Below are 21,687 nucleotides of genomic sequence, written 5' to 3' on the forward strand. Positions count from 1 at the left end.
TAAATGACTGCAAGAGTTTGCCAAAGAAGCCACGTTCTCCCCAAGGACCTCTCTCCTGCCGCAGGCAGGAACAGATGTGGTATTGTTGATCGTCGGTTAAAGAGCAGAAATGTGCTTGGAAGGTAAGATTGCCTGGCTGTGACAGTTGATAAACCAGTGGGTTGTTACAGGCAATTTTGAGAACTTTGAAATGAATATTTTCTCTCCAAATCATGGTTTACTGCAAGCAGATTATATCATTTTGAAAAGTTTTCTATGAACTTTACGATCTGCATACATTAAATATAGATAGAACACTGACAGAATTTGTCTCCTTAGCACTCAAATTCACACACTACAATATTCTGCTCTGGACCATCTGCAAAGTGCACAGGTAATAGTGCAGAAGAAATAGGAGGGGATGGCCTTCTCCTAAGGAAGTGACACTCATGTACTTCTTACTTAATCATTCCCTTCTGAAAATCTGGACTCCATACTTTCCTCCTACTGCTGGGATTCAGGGCAGACACAGTGAAGGCCAAGAGGGTCTGGGCCATGTGGATTAAGATGGATGCACCTGTTATTCAAATGGATCTCTTTCTAAAATTGTAAACAACAAACAGATAAATATTCTCCACATAAACATGGAGTTCATTTGGCCTGTTTCCCTTCATTTTGAAGATGTGTCAACTGAGGTAAGAACTGGTTGGCTTACAGTGCACTTAGGAACGCCCACTGCACCCTGCTTGTGGTCACCTGTCCACGCCAGGGCCAATTCTGTGAGGACGCCTATGCCCCCAGGTCCTGCTGCCATCGCTGTCTCACCTGTGTCTTTCGCTGTTCTTATCTTCTATCTAAGAGAAGAGCATGTCTGCTCCAGGCAACCCCTTCACCCATGTTCTTGACGTCTCCCTAAAATAACTACTTCCCCATTTCCCCAAGTCTGTCAGTGCACAGCCATGCTCCTATCTTCACCAGGAAAATGGACGCCATCAGGAGGGGGACCTGTTCCAGGCTTGTTGTTTATGTTTTGGCTAAATTATTTAACTGCATCGTCATCTGTCTCTGTTCTCCAGTCTCAGAGGAACAGGGGTTTCTCTGTCTTCAGCTCACATAGCCCTCTTGAACTTTCTGGAATGTCCTACATTTTTGTTCATTCAGAGTCTCAAATCTGGCATGTCCAAAATGAATTGTGTTGCCTTTTTCTTAAACCTGCTCTTCTTTTTTTCCATGGGGTGAGGGATGGATACTCATTCTTAGGTAATAGCCTTTACATCATGCTAGGTCACAGTGATAGAAGCTTTGGTTCAAATTCAAGTTCTCTTTCTTTATCAGCACCCCCAAATAACACCCAAATTACATATCCCCCATAAATGTCCAGTTTTGTATTAAAGTTATGGAGGGAGGTAAGGCTTGAATCAGCTACCGTATACAGGATCACTGAAATGCTGACAGTAGATTGAAATGGTGAGGAATGTTCGTTGCATATTAATCAAAGGTTACGACTATAATTACCCAGGTCACAATATACCAGTCCTAATATCCAGCTCATTTAAAAATATCTGTGAAAGGCAATAGTGAGAGTTCAGGATGGAAAAATTTCAGCAATGTCTGTAAAAAGAATGTGACCCTTTCACATCTGAGTTTGATGTCTTGAAACAAGAGATTTTGTAAAAAATACTATTTTTATTTTGTACTAATAGGTATTACCTATGTTATTTTTATTACTGGGCAAGATTTCCACACTTTATAAAGGGACAATCTGCCTCTCCTTTGCTGTTTCCACTGATCCTGGATCTGGTGGCTTTTGTAGAAAAGCAGATATTCTTTATTGTATGTGACAGAGGCACCTGGAATCTTAATATACCTTCCTTGCATGCAAATTGTAAAGTTAATTATGATGTCTACTGTTCATCTTAAATTTTTTTCTTTTGTTATTCTTTTAGTGAAGAATGTTGAGAAAGGAACTATAGGTCAACATCTCTGGGTAGATAATAATCTTTAAAGCATCCATTTAGGTGGTTCCCTACCATCCTGTATATTAACAGAGGTAAATGTCTCTGGTCTCTACTGCTCTTAGTTTCAAACTACTTTATCACCTGCTATCAGAACTATTCAAGTCAACTCAAAAATAATTTTCCTATATGACTGTGAGACCACATTTGGATTTTTAATAAACTGTCACATTCTAATGAGGTCTTCATAAAACTGACTAAATATGTTTAGAAATCATTAGCTTAAATTACTGGTGCAAAAATTTCCTTTGGGAGTCCTGCAGATTTGGTTATAAGACTTTTGGCAGATGGATTAGTACAACAACACAAGAGTTTCTTAGTCTCCACACAAAGTGTAAGTGGGAATGCCTGGGAAACAGGCGACTGGATAAAGAGCTAAATGTCCCTCAGGTGGGTTCATTAAAGAGGGAAAACAATCACAACACATTTCAGCGCAATTTAATGCCAGGTGTGCAGCTGTGGGCAGGTGCCAGCAAAACTGACAAGGGTCCCTTCCCAGAACACATGGGCTGAGAGGGGATGCACACTGGTGACAAGGAAGTCTTAGATAATGACAGGTCCTGGCAGATGTACGGGGGACCCTGCTGGCGGGAAGTGCAGCGTCTGTGTCTTTTGCACCAGGTGCTGGGACAGGGATGGCCTCCCAGTGGCTTCAACACTGGCATTACAGCTGCCTAATGCAGAGTGCTTCAGGGCAAAAATCAGGGGCAAGTGGGCTCCCAGCTCCGACTTAATGAACCAGCAGTGAGTCTGTGTAAACAAACAGGCATCCGCCTCAGTCATTCCTAATTCATGAAGGGCACACCGTGTGCAGTAAGCATGTCAAGTAGATAAGTCTTTGCCTTTAAAAACTATGTCGTTTTGATTTCTTTGCTGGCTTGTTGATGCTGTTTTTAAGCATAGAAAATGGGGAAGTCATCTCTAAACAAATGTGTGGGATTAACAATGGGAAACAGCCTGGAATAAGGTTAGTACCCTTTTCCAGAGGGAATGTGACCTCTTGTCAAAACCCCCAAATCCTGCCAGACATCTCAAGGAGAGATGCCATTAACTTCATTACTAATTGAAAGCAGACTGATGCAAGGGGCTGATGGTAAGCAGGTGAGGACTCTTCGCAGCTTACCACATCCCCACAAACCTGACAAGGACTTGGAGGAATTTGAAAAAAGAAAGAAAAAAAAGCTTACCAGACTTAAAGTTACTGAGTTATTTTAAGCCTATGGGCTTCCATTTATGGGTAAACCTGATACCTGCTCCCCATCTCCCCCTCAGCTGCACACTGTTGGCTGGAATTTCCATGGTTATTTGTGAGAAGGAATAGTTTCCACCAAAAAAATCAACAGTGAGCTACCCAGTATGGGAAGAGTCCAAGTGTCTTTTGGGAGGAACAGAGACCACGACTGCATGGCCTTTTGTATTTTCTTCTAAAGCAGGTAACTTGAATTGAAACATGGATGCTTGTAAAATGTGCCACGTCCAAGAGACAGTGGACCTTAATGTATGGGATTTTATTTATTTATTTACTGTAGTACTTTATAGGACAATTTTCTTTTGCCCTTTTAGCCAAAGACCATGCTGTCCTGATCTTAACTTAAAATAAAAGCACTTATCATGTGAAAATAGTGTACCTGTTAAATTACTGAGTCTGGAGATAGCATGCTTTGAAATTTCAATTAAGCAAAAAATACATGTGTGACTTTATTTTTAAATAATTCAGTGGTAGTTGTTATTTTTAGTAATTATCAGTTTTTCAAAATAATTTACCATGGGATTATTTTAAGTGTGCTCTGGTACAAATATATAAAATTTGAGGTGGTGAATTACTTGCAAAGAATACAGTCCTTGTGGAAGTAAAGTCCTGTGGAAGGAGTCTCCAGATATCTCTTTCTCCTTACAATTCATAGGCAGTCAACAAATATTTGTGAGATGAATGGAGGATTCAGAATTAATCATTACCTTTCAGGGGAAGAAACCCAAAGACAGGAAAGCAGATAGAATATTTAGCTTAGCTATTTCATAGTTACCCTAGCAGATGCTCATTGTTCTCTGACACTAAGTTGGTAGAATTCTCATTCATTTATTTCTTTGGGTGTTTACTGAGTGCCAGGGAGAGAGAAACAATTTGTAAGGCTGTCTCCTCCCTTAAAGGAGCATGTTTTCTGGTGAAGTTGAAAATCTTTTTTTTTTCAAGAGTCATTACTGCTTTCAGAGTGAAAGAAGGTCAATTTGGGATGAAAAAAAAACAAGGTAATAATGATAGACACCACTGTAGGTCTTGGTTTGTTGGTTCAAAAGTAAGGGTTACACTGATACTACACTAAGTCCACAATGGGGCAGGCACTTCTCTAACCACCAGACAGGTAGAAACTCATTTAGCCTTTACAAGAGCCACACATGCCCCCTGCCCAGAGGAAAGGTTTGTGGTGAGGCCAGGTACCTGCACCCAGGCTCTGGGTCAGCTCCTGGTCCCCTATATCTCCCCTCTCATCTTGTCACCTTACTTATATCCTTTATCGTACAGAAAATTTTGCATTTTAAGACAGGTTTCTCCATCCTTTTCTTAACATGTTGAACTTTTGGTATCTTTGAAGCATTCTTAAGAAAATCAAAGGTCATAAATATTTTCCTCCATGTTTATTCCTGTAAGTTTTAAAGCTTTATTTGTTATACTTTGGTCTTTTTATGGTAGTCACTCTTCAGTGTTTTATGAAGGAGGCCTTTTTAACAATGTTGTTCACATGCATAAAACCAAATGACCCAGCTCAGCTGATTGAAAAGCTCATGCTTTTCTCACTAATCACCTATTTTGTGGCATATGCCTACAGTCGGTGTCTGGGCTCCATTTTCATTGGTTGGTCTATAGGTCTCTTCCCATTTTGTGGTACCTATATATTACTCTTTTCCTATGTCCTTCTCTTTTTAATATCAAGGAATACTACTCTTAAAATAAAATGGGGAGCAGTCTTTCTTTTTCTTTTCTCTCAGAATAATTTTTATATGGCTTGAATTATCCACTCCTGAAATATTTAATAGAACATACTGGTAAATATATTTGGGGCTGGTCAATTTTTATCTATAATTAAGTTTTAAAATAATTACTGTCTATTTGGAATTTCTTTTTGAGTCAGTTTGGAAAATCCTATTTGTCGAGAAAATTGCCTAATTTATCTAAACTTTCAGATTTATTGTTTTTGTTTCATAGCACCTGTTACAATAACAAAACTTTATCCTATTCCTAATATTGGTTATTTTTGGTTTTATTTCTCTTTTGATTGCCAGATATTTGTCTATTTCATTAGTGTTTTCACAAAACCTTTTCATGTTGATTTTTATTATTTTCCATTGCTTTTTATTTACTAATTTCCATCTTCTATTTATATTTCCTTTCCTGTAGTTGTACTCTATACTTTATGTATCTTCTTGAATTGGATGCTTAGTTAGTCTTCTTTTTTAATAACAACATTTAAGACCATATATATCATTTTAGTTACTATTTTATTTACATCCTAAAAGTTCACTATATGATACTCTATGATTCAGTCCTAAACATTTTCTGATTTAGAATAGGGTGTTTTATTCGACCCATGAATTGGAGGAAAAGCTTCAGCCACTTCCCACCCAGATCCTAAGTGACGACTGATGTGCGTCTGGGTCGCGTGCCTGTTCTGGTGCCCCTCCTCAGCGGGCTTCCCTATTCTGCCTCTCTCCTTCGGCCCCGCCTGCCCTTTCTCTGAATGTCTACCCTTTCCAGATTTAGGTTGCAGGGGGCAGTCTTGGTTCAAATTCTTAACTCTGCTGAGGTCCATGATGTTATCTCCTGTTCTTGGTGGGCTTTGAGACCCAAGATCTAAGGTTGTGAGGACTGAAGCCCCCTACTCTCTCCCCAAGACTAGTGCCTACACTCCGAAGGCAGCTACAGTGTGCACTCTCAACCTGGTCTCTACTAGTTTACTTCCTGAAGAGCTAAGCTAAACATATATATATATATATATATATATATATATATATATATATATATATATATATATTTACATATACATGTGATATACCCAAACATATGACAAGACATATTTATACTTTTATCTAGAATTTCTAGATGTTTGCAGGAGGAGCAGTTTTTAGGTTATTTAGTTTGCCATTTTGCTAGAATTATAAGTATCTCCCACTTCTTAATGTCTCTCTTCCTGGTTTGTGCCTCCTGATACCTCCTGAAAAGCCTTTCTTAAAAACAGCTTTATTGAGGTGTAGTTGATATACAAAGAACTGCACAGGTAATGTGCATGATTTGATGAGTTTTGACATATGTGTATATCCCTGATACCATCACTACCATCAAGCTAATAGACATATCCAATGCTTTTCCAAGTTTCCTGTGTCCCTTTGTAGATTTTTTTTTTTGGTAAGAACACTGACATGAGAGCTACCTTCTTAACAAACTAAGTGCACAGTACCATATTCTTAACTATACACATTCTTTGGTTGGCAGATCTCTAGAACTTACTCATCTTGCATAACTGGAACTTTATACCTGTTGAATATCAACTCCCCATGTTCCCCTCCTCCTAGACCTTGGTAACCACTATTGCATTATCTGCTTCTATGAATTTGACTGTTTTTATATACTCAAGTGAGGGGAATCATGCGTATTTGTCCTTCTGTGACTGGCTTATTTCACTTTAGCATAATGTCCCCCAGTTTCATCAGTGTTATTGAAAATGGCAGGATTTCCTTCTTTTTTTAAGGTTGACTAAGAAACTTAAGGAAGAACCCCTTAGTGGTTTTGGCCCCAATATTTCAATTAGGCTATTCTCTGGGCTGCCTTTGGGGAGGATAAATCTCACAATGCAGACTTCTGTAAGAAGTAATGGGTTGAGTTGAGCAGAACCAAGGAAGTGACCCAACTATAAAGCAAGGTAGTTGCACCCTGCGTATTTTCTCTCTTTCAGTCGTCACTCTGGAGATAATCCTGTAACACACGACCACCGAGATTATAACTACTTAAGAGTTTCCTGGCTAAAGAAAAACAGTTCATACAGATAGAGTAATACAGGACCTTGGTGGCAGATTAGGTCTCCATTTTACAGGTTATGAAATGGAGGCATGGGAAAGTAGAGTCTAAGCAAGAGGAGATGCTGGAATTCTAATCTAAGGACTGAATCCAGGGCTGCACACCATTTTTAGAGTCAATTTTCTTGAGTTAGGGAATGTAGTCATGTCTAATGCGGCACCCATTGAAGTTTGACACCCAACAACTAGCCTTCATGCTTAGAGGTGTTTTCGTGTGCTCAATATAGCGAGATAACAACTGCTTTTAAATCTTGAGTGCCATGCCTGTCTGTTGCTATTGCAACAAATGAAAGCAATTCAGGCTATGTTTACGGATAATTTATAATCAAGTGAAGCAAGTGGTAGGAGGAGCTGTAGTAGTTAATGTTTTCTGGAGTAGATACAGTACTTCAAAGGCTTACTCTTGCCTTCAGTTACCAAGTAGGCAAGGAATAAATGGCTCTATAGATAGGTAGCAAACTTACCCTGCCAACTTCCACAAGGTTGGTCACCATTATTATGCTGGCGGTGTTTTCGTGCCACACCATCCTCCAGAAGTCATAGATGGTCTCTTGCATTGGCCCTGCAGCAAAAGAGAACATGGGCTTTTTTTTTTCCTTCTTAAGTTTGCAAGTGGAAAATTTCTGGGGCTTACAAATAAATATATTAATAAACACATGCAGTTCCCTCACTTTCATAGATGGATAGGGCTCTCCTAGTGTTGATGCAGAAGGCTAATCTTCCTAAAACAGTACCTACAGAAGTGCTGAATTTTTCATTCATGGATGAATTTTCTCATGTCTTCAAATATATCTGCATTTGAGCTCTTTTTACTTCTCTTATACTACTGCTCTGAAAGAAAGTTATTTCTCCATCATTTAGCTATTTATCTCCATAATACTCAAGAGTGGAATTTTAAAAAATGGGTAATGTTACTCTTCCTGCTAAAAACTGGCTAATATCCTAGGGAAATGGTATGTAGTATGAAATGAGCCTCCACAGGAAAAATGGCCTTTTCTTGTTTCTAATGTTGTTCTTATTCTGTGCTGTCAAAGTATTCCTTTTTTTTTAAAAATTTTGCCTGACTTCCTTAAGCGAGAGAGAAGTTAGAGTTTCAAGCCATTGTACTTCCTGCCACTGAGCATGATCAGCATCTGCTTCCTTAGGTCTTGGGAGCTGAGTACTAAAAAGCGCTTTCTTATGGACTGGGAAGAAAAAAGGGGAAATAGTGCTATAAATACTAGTAGGTACAGCAAGTTGGAATGAAAAGTTTTTTTTAATCCAGATTTTTAAAAAAACCTCAAAAGTCTACTTGATGCTCCTGCATACTTGAGGGGGTGATTATAACAGTAGAAATATTTATAAGACAAGCAGAAAAGCAAGGAAATGAGAAGAATACAAGTTCAAGGACATGGAAAGCCACATGAAATATGAGAACTAATACAAACATTCAGGCATATGCTGGGACCAGGACCCAGTTGTAGTGTCGCGTATTGACATTGCAGATGGCTGGATGTGGAGCTCAAATATTTGAAATTGAGATTTGTCTCTGCCTTTTAAGTGCCTGTGTGATTTTGGGCAAGTTACTGAGCCACTGTGAACTTCAGTGTTTTCAACTTCCTTTATCTATGTAAGGATTTCAGTGACACTTCAGATGGTTATTTTGGGGATTTGTGGAATTAATGCACACTTAGGCATTTTATAAATAGCAAAAACAGGTGCATTTAAGGATACTTATTAATGGTCATTTCCTGGCTAAGACTTGGAAACTGAGCAATGGGGGCACAACCAAGGGGCTCCTTCAGTCACTGCGCATTTCTCTTGACCAATTATCAGTTGATTCTTGTGTATTTTTTTTCTCCTTGGCCACTGTCAAAGCCTGTCTTCGACACAAATGTCTATCATTCTTCTTTGCTGCTCCTTGCTACACTCTTTCCTTCCCCATGGAAACCAGCTCCACTACCTGACATCTCTGTGTCTGCTCTCTTGTTGGACCTTGCACACCACCTCCTACCTCCCAGCACCTGCCATTTTGGTCCCTGTCCCTTGGTATGCATGTGCCATTCTTCCAGTGATAGCCTGAAGATTTCAGTGACTTCAATCTAAGGTTCAGAGGAGACAAGTGAACATTGAATGCCATCAGTACCTCATTTCCAGTTTGCAGACAGGCACATTCGTAGTGTGCCTAACAACCAGGTTACTTATTTACAAGAAAAAAATAATAATTCATTTTTGTGCAGTCTTCCCATTGTGACCCCAAAACAAAGGGGTGGCCTAGGCTCTTTCAGATTCTTTCACTGGATACACAGGGCTGTGCCACCTACCCTGAAACTTCCAGAAACAGTTCTGATGACAATGGCAAGAGTGGATGAATCAGATGTTCTAGCACATGCCTGCAGGAAGAAAAGCTCCCTCTATTCTCATTGTCCAACATGATTCTTCCAGAGACATGCCAGGCCAGGGAAAATTCCAAAGAGCAACCCATTTGCCCTTTCTTAGCTTTAGGCCCCCTTATGATTACTTATTTCAAGTTTCCCCTGGAGGAGAACATGACTGTTGTGCTTCATTGCTATTTCCTTGGTGCCTTATGGAATAACTGGGACACAGTGGGAGCTTAGTGAATAAATAAAGGAATGACAAGTGTGTATGCATATGTACACACTGTATTATTTATTATTACACTGTTCTGTTAAATATAATAAACATTAAATAATAATAATAAATAATATTACTATATATTTGTATGGTTCCCTTTCTTTTTTTTAATTAATTAATTAATTTATTTATTTTGTTGTCATTAATCTCCAATTACATGAAGAATATTATGTTTACTAGGGTCCCCCCTTCACCAAATCCCCCCACAAACCCCATTACAGTACAGTCCATCAGCGTAGTAAGATGCTGTAGAATCACTACTTGCCTTCTCTGTGTTGCACAGCCCTCTCCATGCCCCCCCCTCAACATTATACATGCTAATCGTAATGTCCCTTTCTTTTTCCCCACCCTTATCCCTCCCTTCCCTTCCTTCCCTCCCTTTCTCCCCAGTCCCTTTCCCTTTGGTAACTGTTAGTCCATTCTTGGGTTCTGTGATTCTGCTGCTGTTTTGTTCCTTCAGTCTTTCTTTGTTCCTATAGTCTTTGGATTTGAGGTGAGTCTCTTGTAAGCAGCATAGAGATGGGTTTTACTTTTTTATCCATTCTATTATTCTGTGTCTTTTGATTGGTGCTTCAGTCCATTTACATTTAGGGTGATTATTGGAAGATATGTACTTATTGCCATTGCAAGCTTTAGATTCATGGTTGCCAAAGGTTCAAGGTTAGCTTCTTTAGTATCTTACTGTCTAACTTAATTTACTTATTGAGATATTTTAAACACTGTCTGGTCATTCTTTATTTTCTCCCTTCTTATTTCTCCTCCTCCGTTCTTTATATGTTGGTTGTTTTATTCTGTGCTCTTTTGTGCTTCCTTTAACTGCTTTTGTGGGTAGTTGATTTTATTTTTTGCATTTAGTTAATATTGGTTGGTCTGCTTTCTTTGCTGTGATTTTATTTTCTCTGGTGGCATCTATTTAGTCTTAGAAGTGCTTCCATCTAGAGCAGTCCCTCTAAAATACTCTGTAGAGATGGTTTGTGGGAGGCAAATTTCCTCAACTTTTGCTTGTCTGGGAATTGTTTAATCCCTCCTTCATATTTAAACGATAGTCATGCTGGATACAGTATTCTTGGTTCAAGGTCCTTCTCTTTCATTGCATTAAATATATCATGCCATTCTCTTCTGGCCTGTAAGGTTTCTGTTGAGAAGTCTGATGATAGCCTGATGGGTTTTCCTTTGTAGGTGACCTTTTTCCTCTCTCTAGCTGCCTTTAAAACTCTGTCCTTGTCCTTGATCTTTGCCATTTTAATTATTATGTGTCTTAGTGTTGTCCTCCTTGGGTCCTTTCTGTTGGGAGTTCTATACATTTCCATGGTCTGATCGATTATTTCCTCCCTCAGTTTGGGGAAGTTTTCAGCAATTATTTCTTCAAATACTCTTTCTATTCCTTTTTCTCTCTCTTCTTCTTCTGGTACCCCTATAATGCGGATATTGTTCCTTTTGGATTGGTCACACAGTTCTCTTAATATTGTTTCATTCCTGGAGATCCTTTTATCTCTCTCTGTGTCACCTTCTATGCGTTCCTGTTCTCTGGTTTCTATTCCTTCAATGGCATCTTGCATCTTATCCATTCTGTTTATAAATCCTTCCAGAGATTGTTTCATTTCTGTAATCTCCCTCCAGATGTCTGTAATCTCCCTCCAGACTTCATCCCTTAGCTCTTGCATATTTCTCTGCAGCTACATCAGAATGGTTATGAGCTTTATTTATAATTCTTTTTCAGGAAGACTGGTTCGGTCTATCTCCTTCTCAGGGTTTGCCTCTTTGATCTTGGTCTGTATCAATTTCTTCTGCCTTTTCATGGCGATAGATGTATTTGTGGGGAGCTGGCATGTGTGTTGGGTAAGAGAAAGTCCCTTCTTGCCAGTTTATGGCCTTCCTCTCCTGGGAGAGCAGCGACCTCTAGTAGCTTGTTCTGGGCAGCTGCGTGCAGAAGGGGCTTCTGATCTTGCCCGGCTGCTATGGAGTTTATTTAGCTCACAGTTGCTGTGGGAGTGGCCTGCCTCAGGCTGCTGCTCCAATATGGCAGAGCCCCGTCAGAGGGCGAACAGGAGGGAGGCTGTTTGTCACAGTGAGGGGCCTCCGAGCTGCACTGTGGGGGTTTGGGCGCCCAGAGTTCCCCAGGATTCGTAGCTGCTGGGCTAAGTGTCCTGTGACGCTCCCATCCAGCTGTGAGGTCCCTGTCTCTTTAAGACTTTCAAAAAGCACTCGCTTTTCTTTGTCCCAGGTGCACCGGCTGTGGGGACTTGCTCACAGGTCTTACTGTCCTGTTTCCCTAGTACCCAGCACCCCATGCACGCACTGTGTGTCTGCGCTCTGGTGTGGATGGCTAGGGCTGGGTATTTAGCAGTCCTGGGCTCCCTCTCCCTCCCCGCTCCAACTCCTTTCCTCCTGCCGGGAGCTGAGGTGAGGGGCGCTTGGGTCCTGCCGGGCAGTGGCTTGTATCTTACCCCCTTCACTAGGCGCTGGGTTCTCGTGGGTGTGGATGTAGTCTGGCTGTTGTCCTGTGTCTTCTGGTCTCTCTTTCAGGATTAGTTGTATTTATTGTATTTTCAAAAATATGTATGGTTTTGGGAGGAGATTTCTGCTGCTCTACTCACGCTGCCATCTTGGTTCCCTAATGTTCCCTTTCTTGACTTGTATTTTGGAGGTAATCTGCAGCAGCTGAAAGCACATCACCTTGATTCATTGAAAGGGGTGCGTCTTTTGCAGGGGTTCCTTCAGAATGAGCGTGATGCTCGCTGGGCCTCAGGGCATTGCCCCGATGCTGCAGGTGGCCTGCTCCCGACTGTTGAGCAGGGCTCACCTCTAAGTTCTTGCCCCACGACTGTGCCTTCCAACTGTACTTGATCCATTCTCCTGGTAACCGGAGCGCCTCCCAGCCTCCCAGCAGCTGTTTTCTATCAAGGGCTGGCTGTGGATTTCAATTATTATGGAGCTGTTGAAAAATTCTGATGTCCTAATCCAAGAGACTCTGGTTTTAATTGGTGTGGTGTGGGGTTGGGTCTGGGTGTGTTTTCAAATCTCTCCTAGTGGAGAGTCACAGAGCAGTGGCATCAGGAATTCAGGTCCACCTTCTGCCCTAACCCTCAGTTGTTCTCCTATGAAGTTATGATGGCAGAACAAATATTTGTTTGTTTTGAATCTACTGATTAGTCTAACTGTATACAAGCTCTCTGAGTCAAGGAATTTCATTTCTCTCTGATTTAGAAGGAACTTCACTCAGCATCATCTGGGGACATGGCTGGATTGCCTCCCCAAGGGGCTGAGTAGCAGTTAGGGTGACACGAGTTTTGGAATGCTTACATTACTAAACTTGGGTCATTAAAATAAAGGTCATTTATAAGTGTTAGTGGCCCATTTGGATGATGACATATATTTTAGTCTTGATAACTTTCTTACCCACAACTTAGACTTAAAAAAAAGGTTCAGATAGAAAAAAGAAATAGGTGAGGTCCTTTTCAATGATAACATTGGGTGTGGACATCCAGAGGAACTAAAACAGTTTGGGATTAAAATCTGCAAATGAATTTGACCACACAGATTATTCTAAATTGATCCCAGAAAAAAATAAAACACGATAGCAGTGCAGGGAGAGGGCTGCCACCTCTGCTGGGGCAGATGTGCCTTGTTAAGGGTTTTGGCTGTCCAGAGGCTCCATCCCAGTGGCACTGTGTGCCATCAGCATTTGTGAGTGGCCCCTTCTGCCACACACGTGGTCTCTCCTGGACCCGGTCACTGTGGCTGCTCAGAAACAGAACCAATCTGGGGCAGGCATTGCGACTCTTGTCTTTTTGCCTGAAGATTCTAGATATTTTTTGTGACTGTTCATTCAAACCTTTGTTTTGTTTTGGACGGGAAAAATGGTAGAAGGAAGGCACCCAAATTTAAGGTTTTTAATGTAAAATCTGTCAGTCCTGTTTTTTTCTCTTTTGATATATTTCAAATTATTTGCTGAGACCTGAATAAATTATGACTTAGAGATATATGTCTCCTAACAAAATCAAAAGGCGTGCTGGAGCCCAGGGTGGGGTCAGTAGGCTTCACTGACACTGAATTATTCTGTTTGACCTAGGCAGCCCCTGGTGGGGTCTGAAGGACTGTGGCCATTGTTAGCCGATATGCTAGATCTGGAGACACACCTCTGGTACCCAAGGTGATTATTCTCAGCACTCACGCCCTTGCAGGGCTGAAATTCGGGAAGGAACCCAAGGGGAGGGTCAGTCTTCCTCTGCCTTCGATGGCCATCCCTTAAAAGCTTCGTGGCAAACGCCTTCCCACAAGGAGAATAATTGAAAGACAGGTCAGTGGAGACTGCTCACAGGGTGGACAAGCAACAAAACTCTCAAGACAAAGAGTCCAAAGCAGCAAGCAAGGACTCTGAAAACCTCCCTCCCTCCAGGAATGAACAGCTGTGGTCGGCAGCCCGGGCAGCCGGGGCATGTGATTTCTGCAGTTCCCAGCAGGGTGGGAGCTGCCTCAATTGTTGTGGCTGTGCATTTACAGGTGTTTGTGTGGTAGGCAAGTGGGCTGTTCTCAGCAGTTGTACCCGCCGTGGGAGTATGGACTAAAAAGTTTGAAAGGTATGGTCTGGAAATTGCAATAATATCAAGCCAGCAATACACTTCATTTCTCTCCCCATTGCTGACACACAGACACAGAGGAGGTGGGGCTGTGGGAGGGTCCGTTCTTACCACGGCGCCTGGAAGGAACAACAGAAAGGGCATAAAGAACTAGAGCACGATAAAAAAATTTAAAAACGATGAGGAGTATAAGTGAGAGGCATTCAAGGATGGGCTCTATTGTGTAAAAGGAGTTCTCTAGTTCACAGGAAGGGAGAGAGATTAAAAAAATTGTAATTTCAAAGCTTGATAGATGGTTTGTACCCCTTCTTTTCACATTCTAATTTCCATGCAGTACGTTTCTGTGACTAGTGCCCCTGAGAAGTCAAGGTCCTTTAAGCTCACAATGGCATATTAGAGCTTTTGAAGGGAAGAACCATAGTACAAATATGAATTGGTATTCCATCATAAATAGAAAAATACCAAATGTTTTTTGAGCACTATTTCCCACGTACTGTTTGAAGTATTTTACATGTGTTATCTTATTACATTTAAAATCACAATCTTATGTACTAGGTACTATTTTTCTGAAAGGAGACTGAGGCACAGAGAGGTCAGATAAGTTGTCCCAAGGCCACGTGGCCAGTGAGCTGCCGAGCTGAGGCCCGGGCATCACATGCCCCCTTTGAATGTCAAAAGCAGCCCTGCGGGTTCTACATGACAGGTATGTGCATGCAGTCACCACCATACCGGAAGAAGAAAACCCAGGTCAAGCACCTGAAAACAACCTCTTTAAATGTGTTTGTATATCAGGTCAGTTCTCTCCATCAACCCTGCCAGGGTCCCACTGCTGAAGAATAAAATCCAAGAGCCTGAACCCGGCCAGCTCCAGGTCTCCTTCTCTGCTGGCCCGACCTCTCCTCTGGCCCAGCTGCAGCCACTCTGCAGCATTTCCCAAACACAGCAGGTCCTGTTGAATCCCTCTGTGTCCATCCCCCATCCTAGCCCAAGCCACGGATGGCTCCCCTGAACTGCCAGAGTAACTTCACACTCAGGTTTCCCTCCAACCTGTTCCCTACACCTCAGAGTTTGTCTCTGAAAAGCATTTTCCTGCTTTGTGTCTTAGACAGGGGTTCAGTTGCTCTCAGAGTAAATCCCAAATTCCTTAATGAGGCAAGCACAGCACTGCACAGCCAGTGCCTGGACGAGCTCTCCAGTCTCAGCTCTTCCTGTTGCAGGTGCCAGCCCTCCCCGGCCACCTCCCTTCCCCAAGACCTCCTCCTACATCCTCAGCCAGGGCTCCGCCTCCCATTCACGCTTCACCCCAGGCCCACACGACTCCTTGATCTCAGCTTGGCTGACTGAAAGTCATTTCCTCCAGCAAATTTTCCAAGACCTGAGTTCAAGCTCCCTGTCTTTTCTTAATGTTTACAGTCAGTTGTGCAGTCATGTGTTTTTAACACACCTCTTCCTTAGAGGTCTGTGAACGTGACAGGCCCACCCAGGTCACATGGTTTCTCATGTCCTATGGTGTCATACCTAGCTGGCTTTGCTCATTCAGATTCCTTTCCTGGCCCCTCATGGGAATTTGAGTGTGCAGTCCATATCTATGGGTAAGCACTTGGCCTGCTTTTTGCCATGCATCCTGCGAGGTACGTAAGGGGTGCAAAGATTAGTTGAAATATAGCCCCTACGTTCAAGAAACTTGGAGTTGTATAAGGTAGAGGTAAGGCAAGAACATGCTACACTCTCATGTACAGTGCAATAAGCAAGCATCCTAAAATACTTGACCTTCAAGCTGAGATATACACATCTCTGGAAACACATGGAGGTTTTCCAAGGGGTACACCAGTTATTTTAAAAGTAGTGATTTCCAGACACTTCTATACAGATTTGTCCAGAATTGATCTCCCTGAGAAGGGGCCCCATGCACAGTGGTCTTTCTCCCACTTCACAAACCCTCCCCTGTCTCAACCATTACCACAGGTCCCTGCCCATGGGAGAAAACCGACGGGTCCCAAACACATGGATGGGCTGAAGTACTGAATCTGGAAATGCACAGGGCTTCCTGTCTTCTTGGTCTGAGACATATTTCTGTTAAGGCTAGACCTGGTATTAGACATGGAGTATTTTGGTTCATGTAGGATGCTCTGCATTCTTATTCTTTCAAATGGAAGGGGCTGTTTTGCAGGGCTGCCACATTTTTTGGATGAAACCTACAGGAGACAGTTTCATGTGCTCTGCTTCAGCTTTGGTATGCTGTAATCTGTAAGGCAGTTCCAAGGTATTTCCAGCCCAAAGTCCTCGGCTCCGTTGCTGACAGTGCAATGCTCTTGCACTAGGGTGGGAATGGGGTGGGGTGGCAGGTCCTCCGGAAGGAACATCCACTACGAGTGACTCAGTGTCCCCTGAGAAGGGAAGGGGACACACATGGAACCATCTTGTGAGAAAACGTGAAATTTTTATAAAGACTGTGGGCTCAGAGTTTATGAGCAGAAGACAGATATTGAAAACACAACACGGAAGAAATGTTTTAAATGGAAAGCTTGAGCAAGTCAGGGGCAGAAAGCAGAGGCGGAAGCGTCTGGTTGTCCAAGAATGCTCTGGGGGAGGCACGTGAACTGCAGAGGAGGCTTACAGGTGGGCTCGGCCCCATGTGTGCTGAGCTGTCCCCAGTCATGAGGCAGGAAGGCAGGCATGCAGGCAGGGCAGGGGGCCTGGAGGAGGCGGCCATACTGGGCCTGGTGGCCTGGTGGGGCGGTGTGTAGAATGGTGGGAGGACAGAGGGAAGGGACAGGGACCATCAGGGCAAAATAGTCACAGAATGCCCAGGAGTGAGTTCTTACTTAAGGCATGGCCAGGTCTGGGTTTGGTCAAGTCCTTGGGGATCCAGTTCACTCCATCTTAACTGAAGACCACCCATGGTGGCATGTGGATGTGGAAAAAGATGAGCCTAGGATTTATGCATTTATTTTACAGCTCTTGCTCATAAATAAAAGTGGCCTTAAATTTTGATTCATTATTGTTATTGTTGCTGCTGGTGATAATCTAGAGTAAGTATAATGCATTCAGTTATTCAACATTCAGGGAATTAGATGTCCCTTCAGTGGTTTCTGATTAAGTTTTTATTATAAAACTTTATGTGATTTTTCAATATGATACTCCATAACACTTACATCTGCAGTGTAATTTTATATTTTATATTTAGTAGCTTTTCATTTTTGCAGTAGTGAAACATAAAAGGTGAAACATGCCACCATGTTTTACAGACTGAATCTGCCTTGTATGTCACAAAAGATAATGGTGACACTGAAAACAGCTGGTTCTGCATTAATAATCCTTAACAACACTTATTCGATAGGTGCATTTACTCTCCCCCGAGGCTACATATGTTAAAATTGTGGAATTTTTATGGATAATTTCTGGTTTCAGAGAAAACCAGAGCTGAGATGGCTTAGTGCACAGGATGTGATCTGATCATTTCCTGAATTGCTAAGACCCCCTCTCATCCCACTCATTTACCATTTAAAAGAAAGTAAAAATCAGCTAATGAATCAGAAGCAAACAATGAACATTGTTCTACGATGGGGAAAACTTGGGAACACTTTACTTAACATAAATGCAAAAATATAACTGGCAGAATGTTAGAAAAGCATTTTCTAAGGATAGTTCTCACACGAAGCAACCTCTATGTTCAGAATTACAGGGTTTGAAATGGTCACCAGTCCACTGAAATTTTAATTTAGTGACAGTAAAAGAGGAGAAAATAGGCACTGGAGCTATAATAAAATATACCTTTTTAGAAGTAGTGTCAAAAGCAGTGACTTAAATAAAGATGTTAAATAGTGTTTTCAGTTAAACTTCAGTAGTTCCCACGCAATGACAAATCCTTCTTATAGGGGAGTAGCAGACACGCTCTCCCGCTCAGGAGTCTTCCCTCACCTGGCTAGCTCTGGTTACCAGCTGCTAGCTGATTACCCTACTTCTTTCACACGGGCTTACAGATGTGTATGCTCTTCTTATAATCTAAACGAGGCATTCACTGGTCCATGAGGACCATCTCCTTTCAAACACATAATCCATGTGTTGAGGTTTCACACATTTCATTTCATACCATTTCACTCTTTCCTTACAATTCTCCTTTCAGACTGAAATAAGAAAGTGTGCCAACATTAATTGTGCAAATATTCATGGCTTTCTCTAGACAATTAGTTTCACAGAGTGTTGGTTTCCAGGTGCATTGCTAGAACATATGAAATCCTGATTGGACACCAAAAGGTCACATTAGATGTAATTAAGAGAAAATTAGTATACACCAAACACTAATGGACAGGCAGCATATAAATTCTAAAATAGCCTGGGAAGCCTCTGTTGTAGTTATCAGTCATAGCTCTTTAACCATCATTTCTTTTTTGGTTCATAATCTGACTTCCATTTTGCTCAGTTAAAATAATTGTGGAATATTATTTATTTATTTATTTTTCCTGTAATTATGGAATATTTTAAAACAGAGGGGATAAAGAATAACATAATAGGTATTATTTAATATCCCTTAATAAATATAAATTTAATCAACACCCATCTTCTTCCTAAGAAATACAACGTATTTGGTATTTTTGAATTCTTCACCTTCCCATTTTTCATATTTGTATGACTTAGTACCTTATTTAGATATGAGTTCATACTACCTCAATTAGTCATTACTATAATTCCTTTTATTTCTATTGTAAATTTTTATATACCTTTTTACTGTGGCTTTCCTTAGTTTATCTTTGCTAGGATAGTTTGTGCATTCCCACACCACCCTTCACTATGCCCAAAGTTACAACCAAAACAGATAAAGAAGCACATTGTTTAAAAAAAGTTAAAAAGAAGTATTAACAAGTCAGCTGAAAAAAAAAATGAGTCAAGTATTCTGAGTACTTTCTTCCTTTTTCATCCCCAGAATTTAAACCTTTAAACAAGGCAATACCTGAAAATAGGGTCGTTGAGACCTGCATGTGTCATACTACTTTTCTTTTGTCTTAAACAGAAGAATCTGAATGGAGCGTTTCAAAATAAAATCTACAAGCTCACCCTTGGGAGCCTTCAAATTAATTATTTCTGATACATAAATACATACATACTCATCAGCTTTTAGATACATTTGTATTTTAATAAAGTTCCAAATGAAGATAAAAAAAAAGCCATTAAAACATTTTTGGTTGCTCTCCTAGCCCCAGCCCATTTATGGTAACATAAATCACAACCATGTTTTTTTTTTTTTAAAAAAAGGCAACATATTTTTATCTTTAAACATGCTTGCACACAAATTCAAAATTAAAAGGATATTGATACAAATATTCTAAAGTTAAGAAAACTTAGGAAAAATATTATTCCATTTGTAAAATAGAAGGAAATTAAGACTGGATTGGCTGTTTGGCTAGGAAATTTGTTTTGAAAACTTATTAATAAATTACTGGTGAACAGTCTTAATGTCATTTTTGCTTTCCCCTGTGTGGGCTTTGGGTGTGGGTCAGGGCAGGAGTCCCTGCAAATACTTGAAGCACGGGCACAATTATTCACTAGTGTAGTGTCTGTGTTTTATTGCCTGCATTGTAAATATTTCACTGGGTATTTACATACTTTTTAAGAAAATAATCACGATACTGGTATATTACTTTAAAAAGACAATAATTCTTTAAAATCATTGTACACCCATCAACTATTGACTCCCTGGTCCTTTTCCTAAGCTGCCATGCAGTCCTTGGGACGTTTCCTGGATTTGCATTTCCTGGGACTCCCTTGTGTGACACTGATCTCAGAGATGGTTTGCAGAAATTCCTTCCCACCTAGCCCCACTCTATTACCTCCATGGTGCAGATCCTGATTGGCCTCTTTTAGGCATCTGGTCAACCTCTCACCAAGCAGAAGATGGTGCCTGCCTAACCAGCCCTGCCAACATGACTGCAGAAGGAGGCCAAGAGTTCAGGTCCTACCCTTAATGTCCCCCTCTGCTCTTCTGTCATTTAAATGATCTTTCCCAAAAGATCATTTCTCAGCCCTATTTTGTTCTCCAGTGGTTTCTTAGCTTACCCAAATCCTCTCTAAAATAGTCTTGTGTAATTATCACCTCAAAAGTTGGTTTGAATGAAGCCTGTTGGGAAGGAACTTGTCTGATCTTCGAAATTAAGCTGTTTTCACTTACACATACTCTGACTTTAATAAGTGTGCATGATGGAAGCTTCCAGAACACCAAGCCTGGTGTCCTTTGCTGCTCTCAGAGCTGCTCAATTTCTGCAAGACTTCAAAAACTGAAGGAAGATGTGTTTTCCCCAGCTTATGATATAGTTCATTGTCTTTCCAACCCATGTTTGTCTTTTGTTTAAAAGTTAATGACAGTGATGATCATCTTTGTAGTTTGGAGGAAGATGCAGAATGTTGGTGGGAACAAAAGTGGTTCCCTTTGATGTGTCCTTCTGGAGGGAAGCATTAATAGGTGTACAGTGTGTTAGCTTTTATGAAAATTATATGAGTATATACTATACTTGGGTTAAAGCCTGAACTGCCTATGTACTACTGAGAGATGTGTCATTTAGGATCCCTACTGCCATAATGATAATGATAACAACTGTACTAGTATTTATTGATAGATTGTTTACAGAACTGGCATTGAGCTTGGACAGTTTAACCCTAGAGTCTATACCTAGGGTTAAACCATTAGGTATTAACCATTCTGTTGCTTCTTGGAAGGGAAAATGTCTTTCCTAGTTACTGGCATAAAACATGTTTGTATATGGAAGTAACTTGAGGGTCAAGTTTCAAAGATTTGATCGTGACCATGCTGCATAAGCAAAGGAATATTTGTGAATACAACCAATAATGGAGTGACTCCTAGCATGACTTGTACTTAGAACTGGAATATTTCAAAGCATTTCTGGAAACCCCATCTACCTAAATGAACTATTATTTGGATTTTGTTCTTTTGGGACTATATTCAGTCCTCCTATTAGAATCCTGCCTTCCTAGCAGTTACATAAACATTTTTGGCTTGCTGCGGTACTACTGTGAATGGGATGCAAAGGCTGCTATTATTCTTGACATGGAAAACGGAATGGTAAAGGCAGACAAATCAGATGTGAGTGACAGGTAAAGATTAGGTCTCCAAAGAGAGACTCTTACATAGAAAATAATGAAAGGGTTGGTACTCTGTGTGTGGCAATGATCTGCTCTCTGATGCAGAGTTAGAGGCACCACTACCAGAGGGACTCAAGTCCTTGATCCTTGGGATGGGCTGTATGGCAATACTGCATGAAGAGCTGGGAAGAGGCTCATGACAAAGTGCTTGTAGCCTCAGAAGGGGGGAACGTGACAGATGTTCCCACCACAAGAGGCTTTTGCTGGCTGAGTCACAGAGCATTCATCAGGCCTGTCTCCAAAGAGAACGCTCATAA

General features: G+C 41.1%; 1 protein-coding gene across 9 annotated transcripts in view; it reads right to left on the bottom strand.

Moving 5' to 3' along the window:
* The window catches only part of PTPRM (protein tyrosine phosphatase receptor type M), an 857,076-nt gene that overhangs the window by 47,887 nt on the left and 787,502 nt on the right, over positions 1-21,687 (bottom strand). For all 9 annotated transcript variants that reach the window (XM_037008365.2, XM_073212814.1, XM_073212816.1 and 6 more), the window contains one exon: positions 7,526-7,623. In XM_037008365.2, coding sequence (XP_036864260.2) covers positions 7,526-7,623 — 98 coding nt within the window. The remainder of the gene's footprint in view (positions 1-7,525; positions 7,624-21,687) is intronic.

This window comes from Manis javanica, chromosome 9 (genome assembly GCF_040802235.1).
Source record: "Manis javanica isolate MJ-LG chromosome 9, MJ_LKY, whole genome shotgun sequence".
Lineage (NCBI taxonomy): Eukaryota > Metazoa > Chordata > Mammalia > Pholidota > Manidae > Manis > Manis javanica.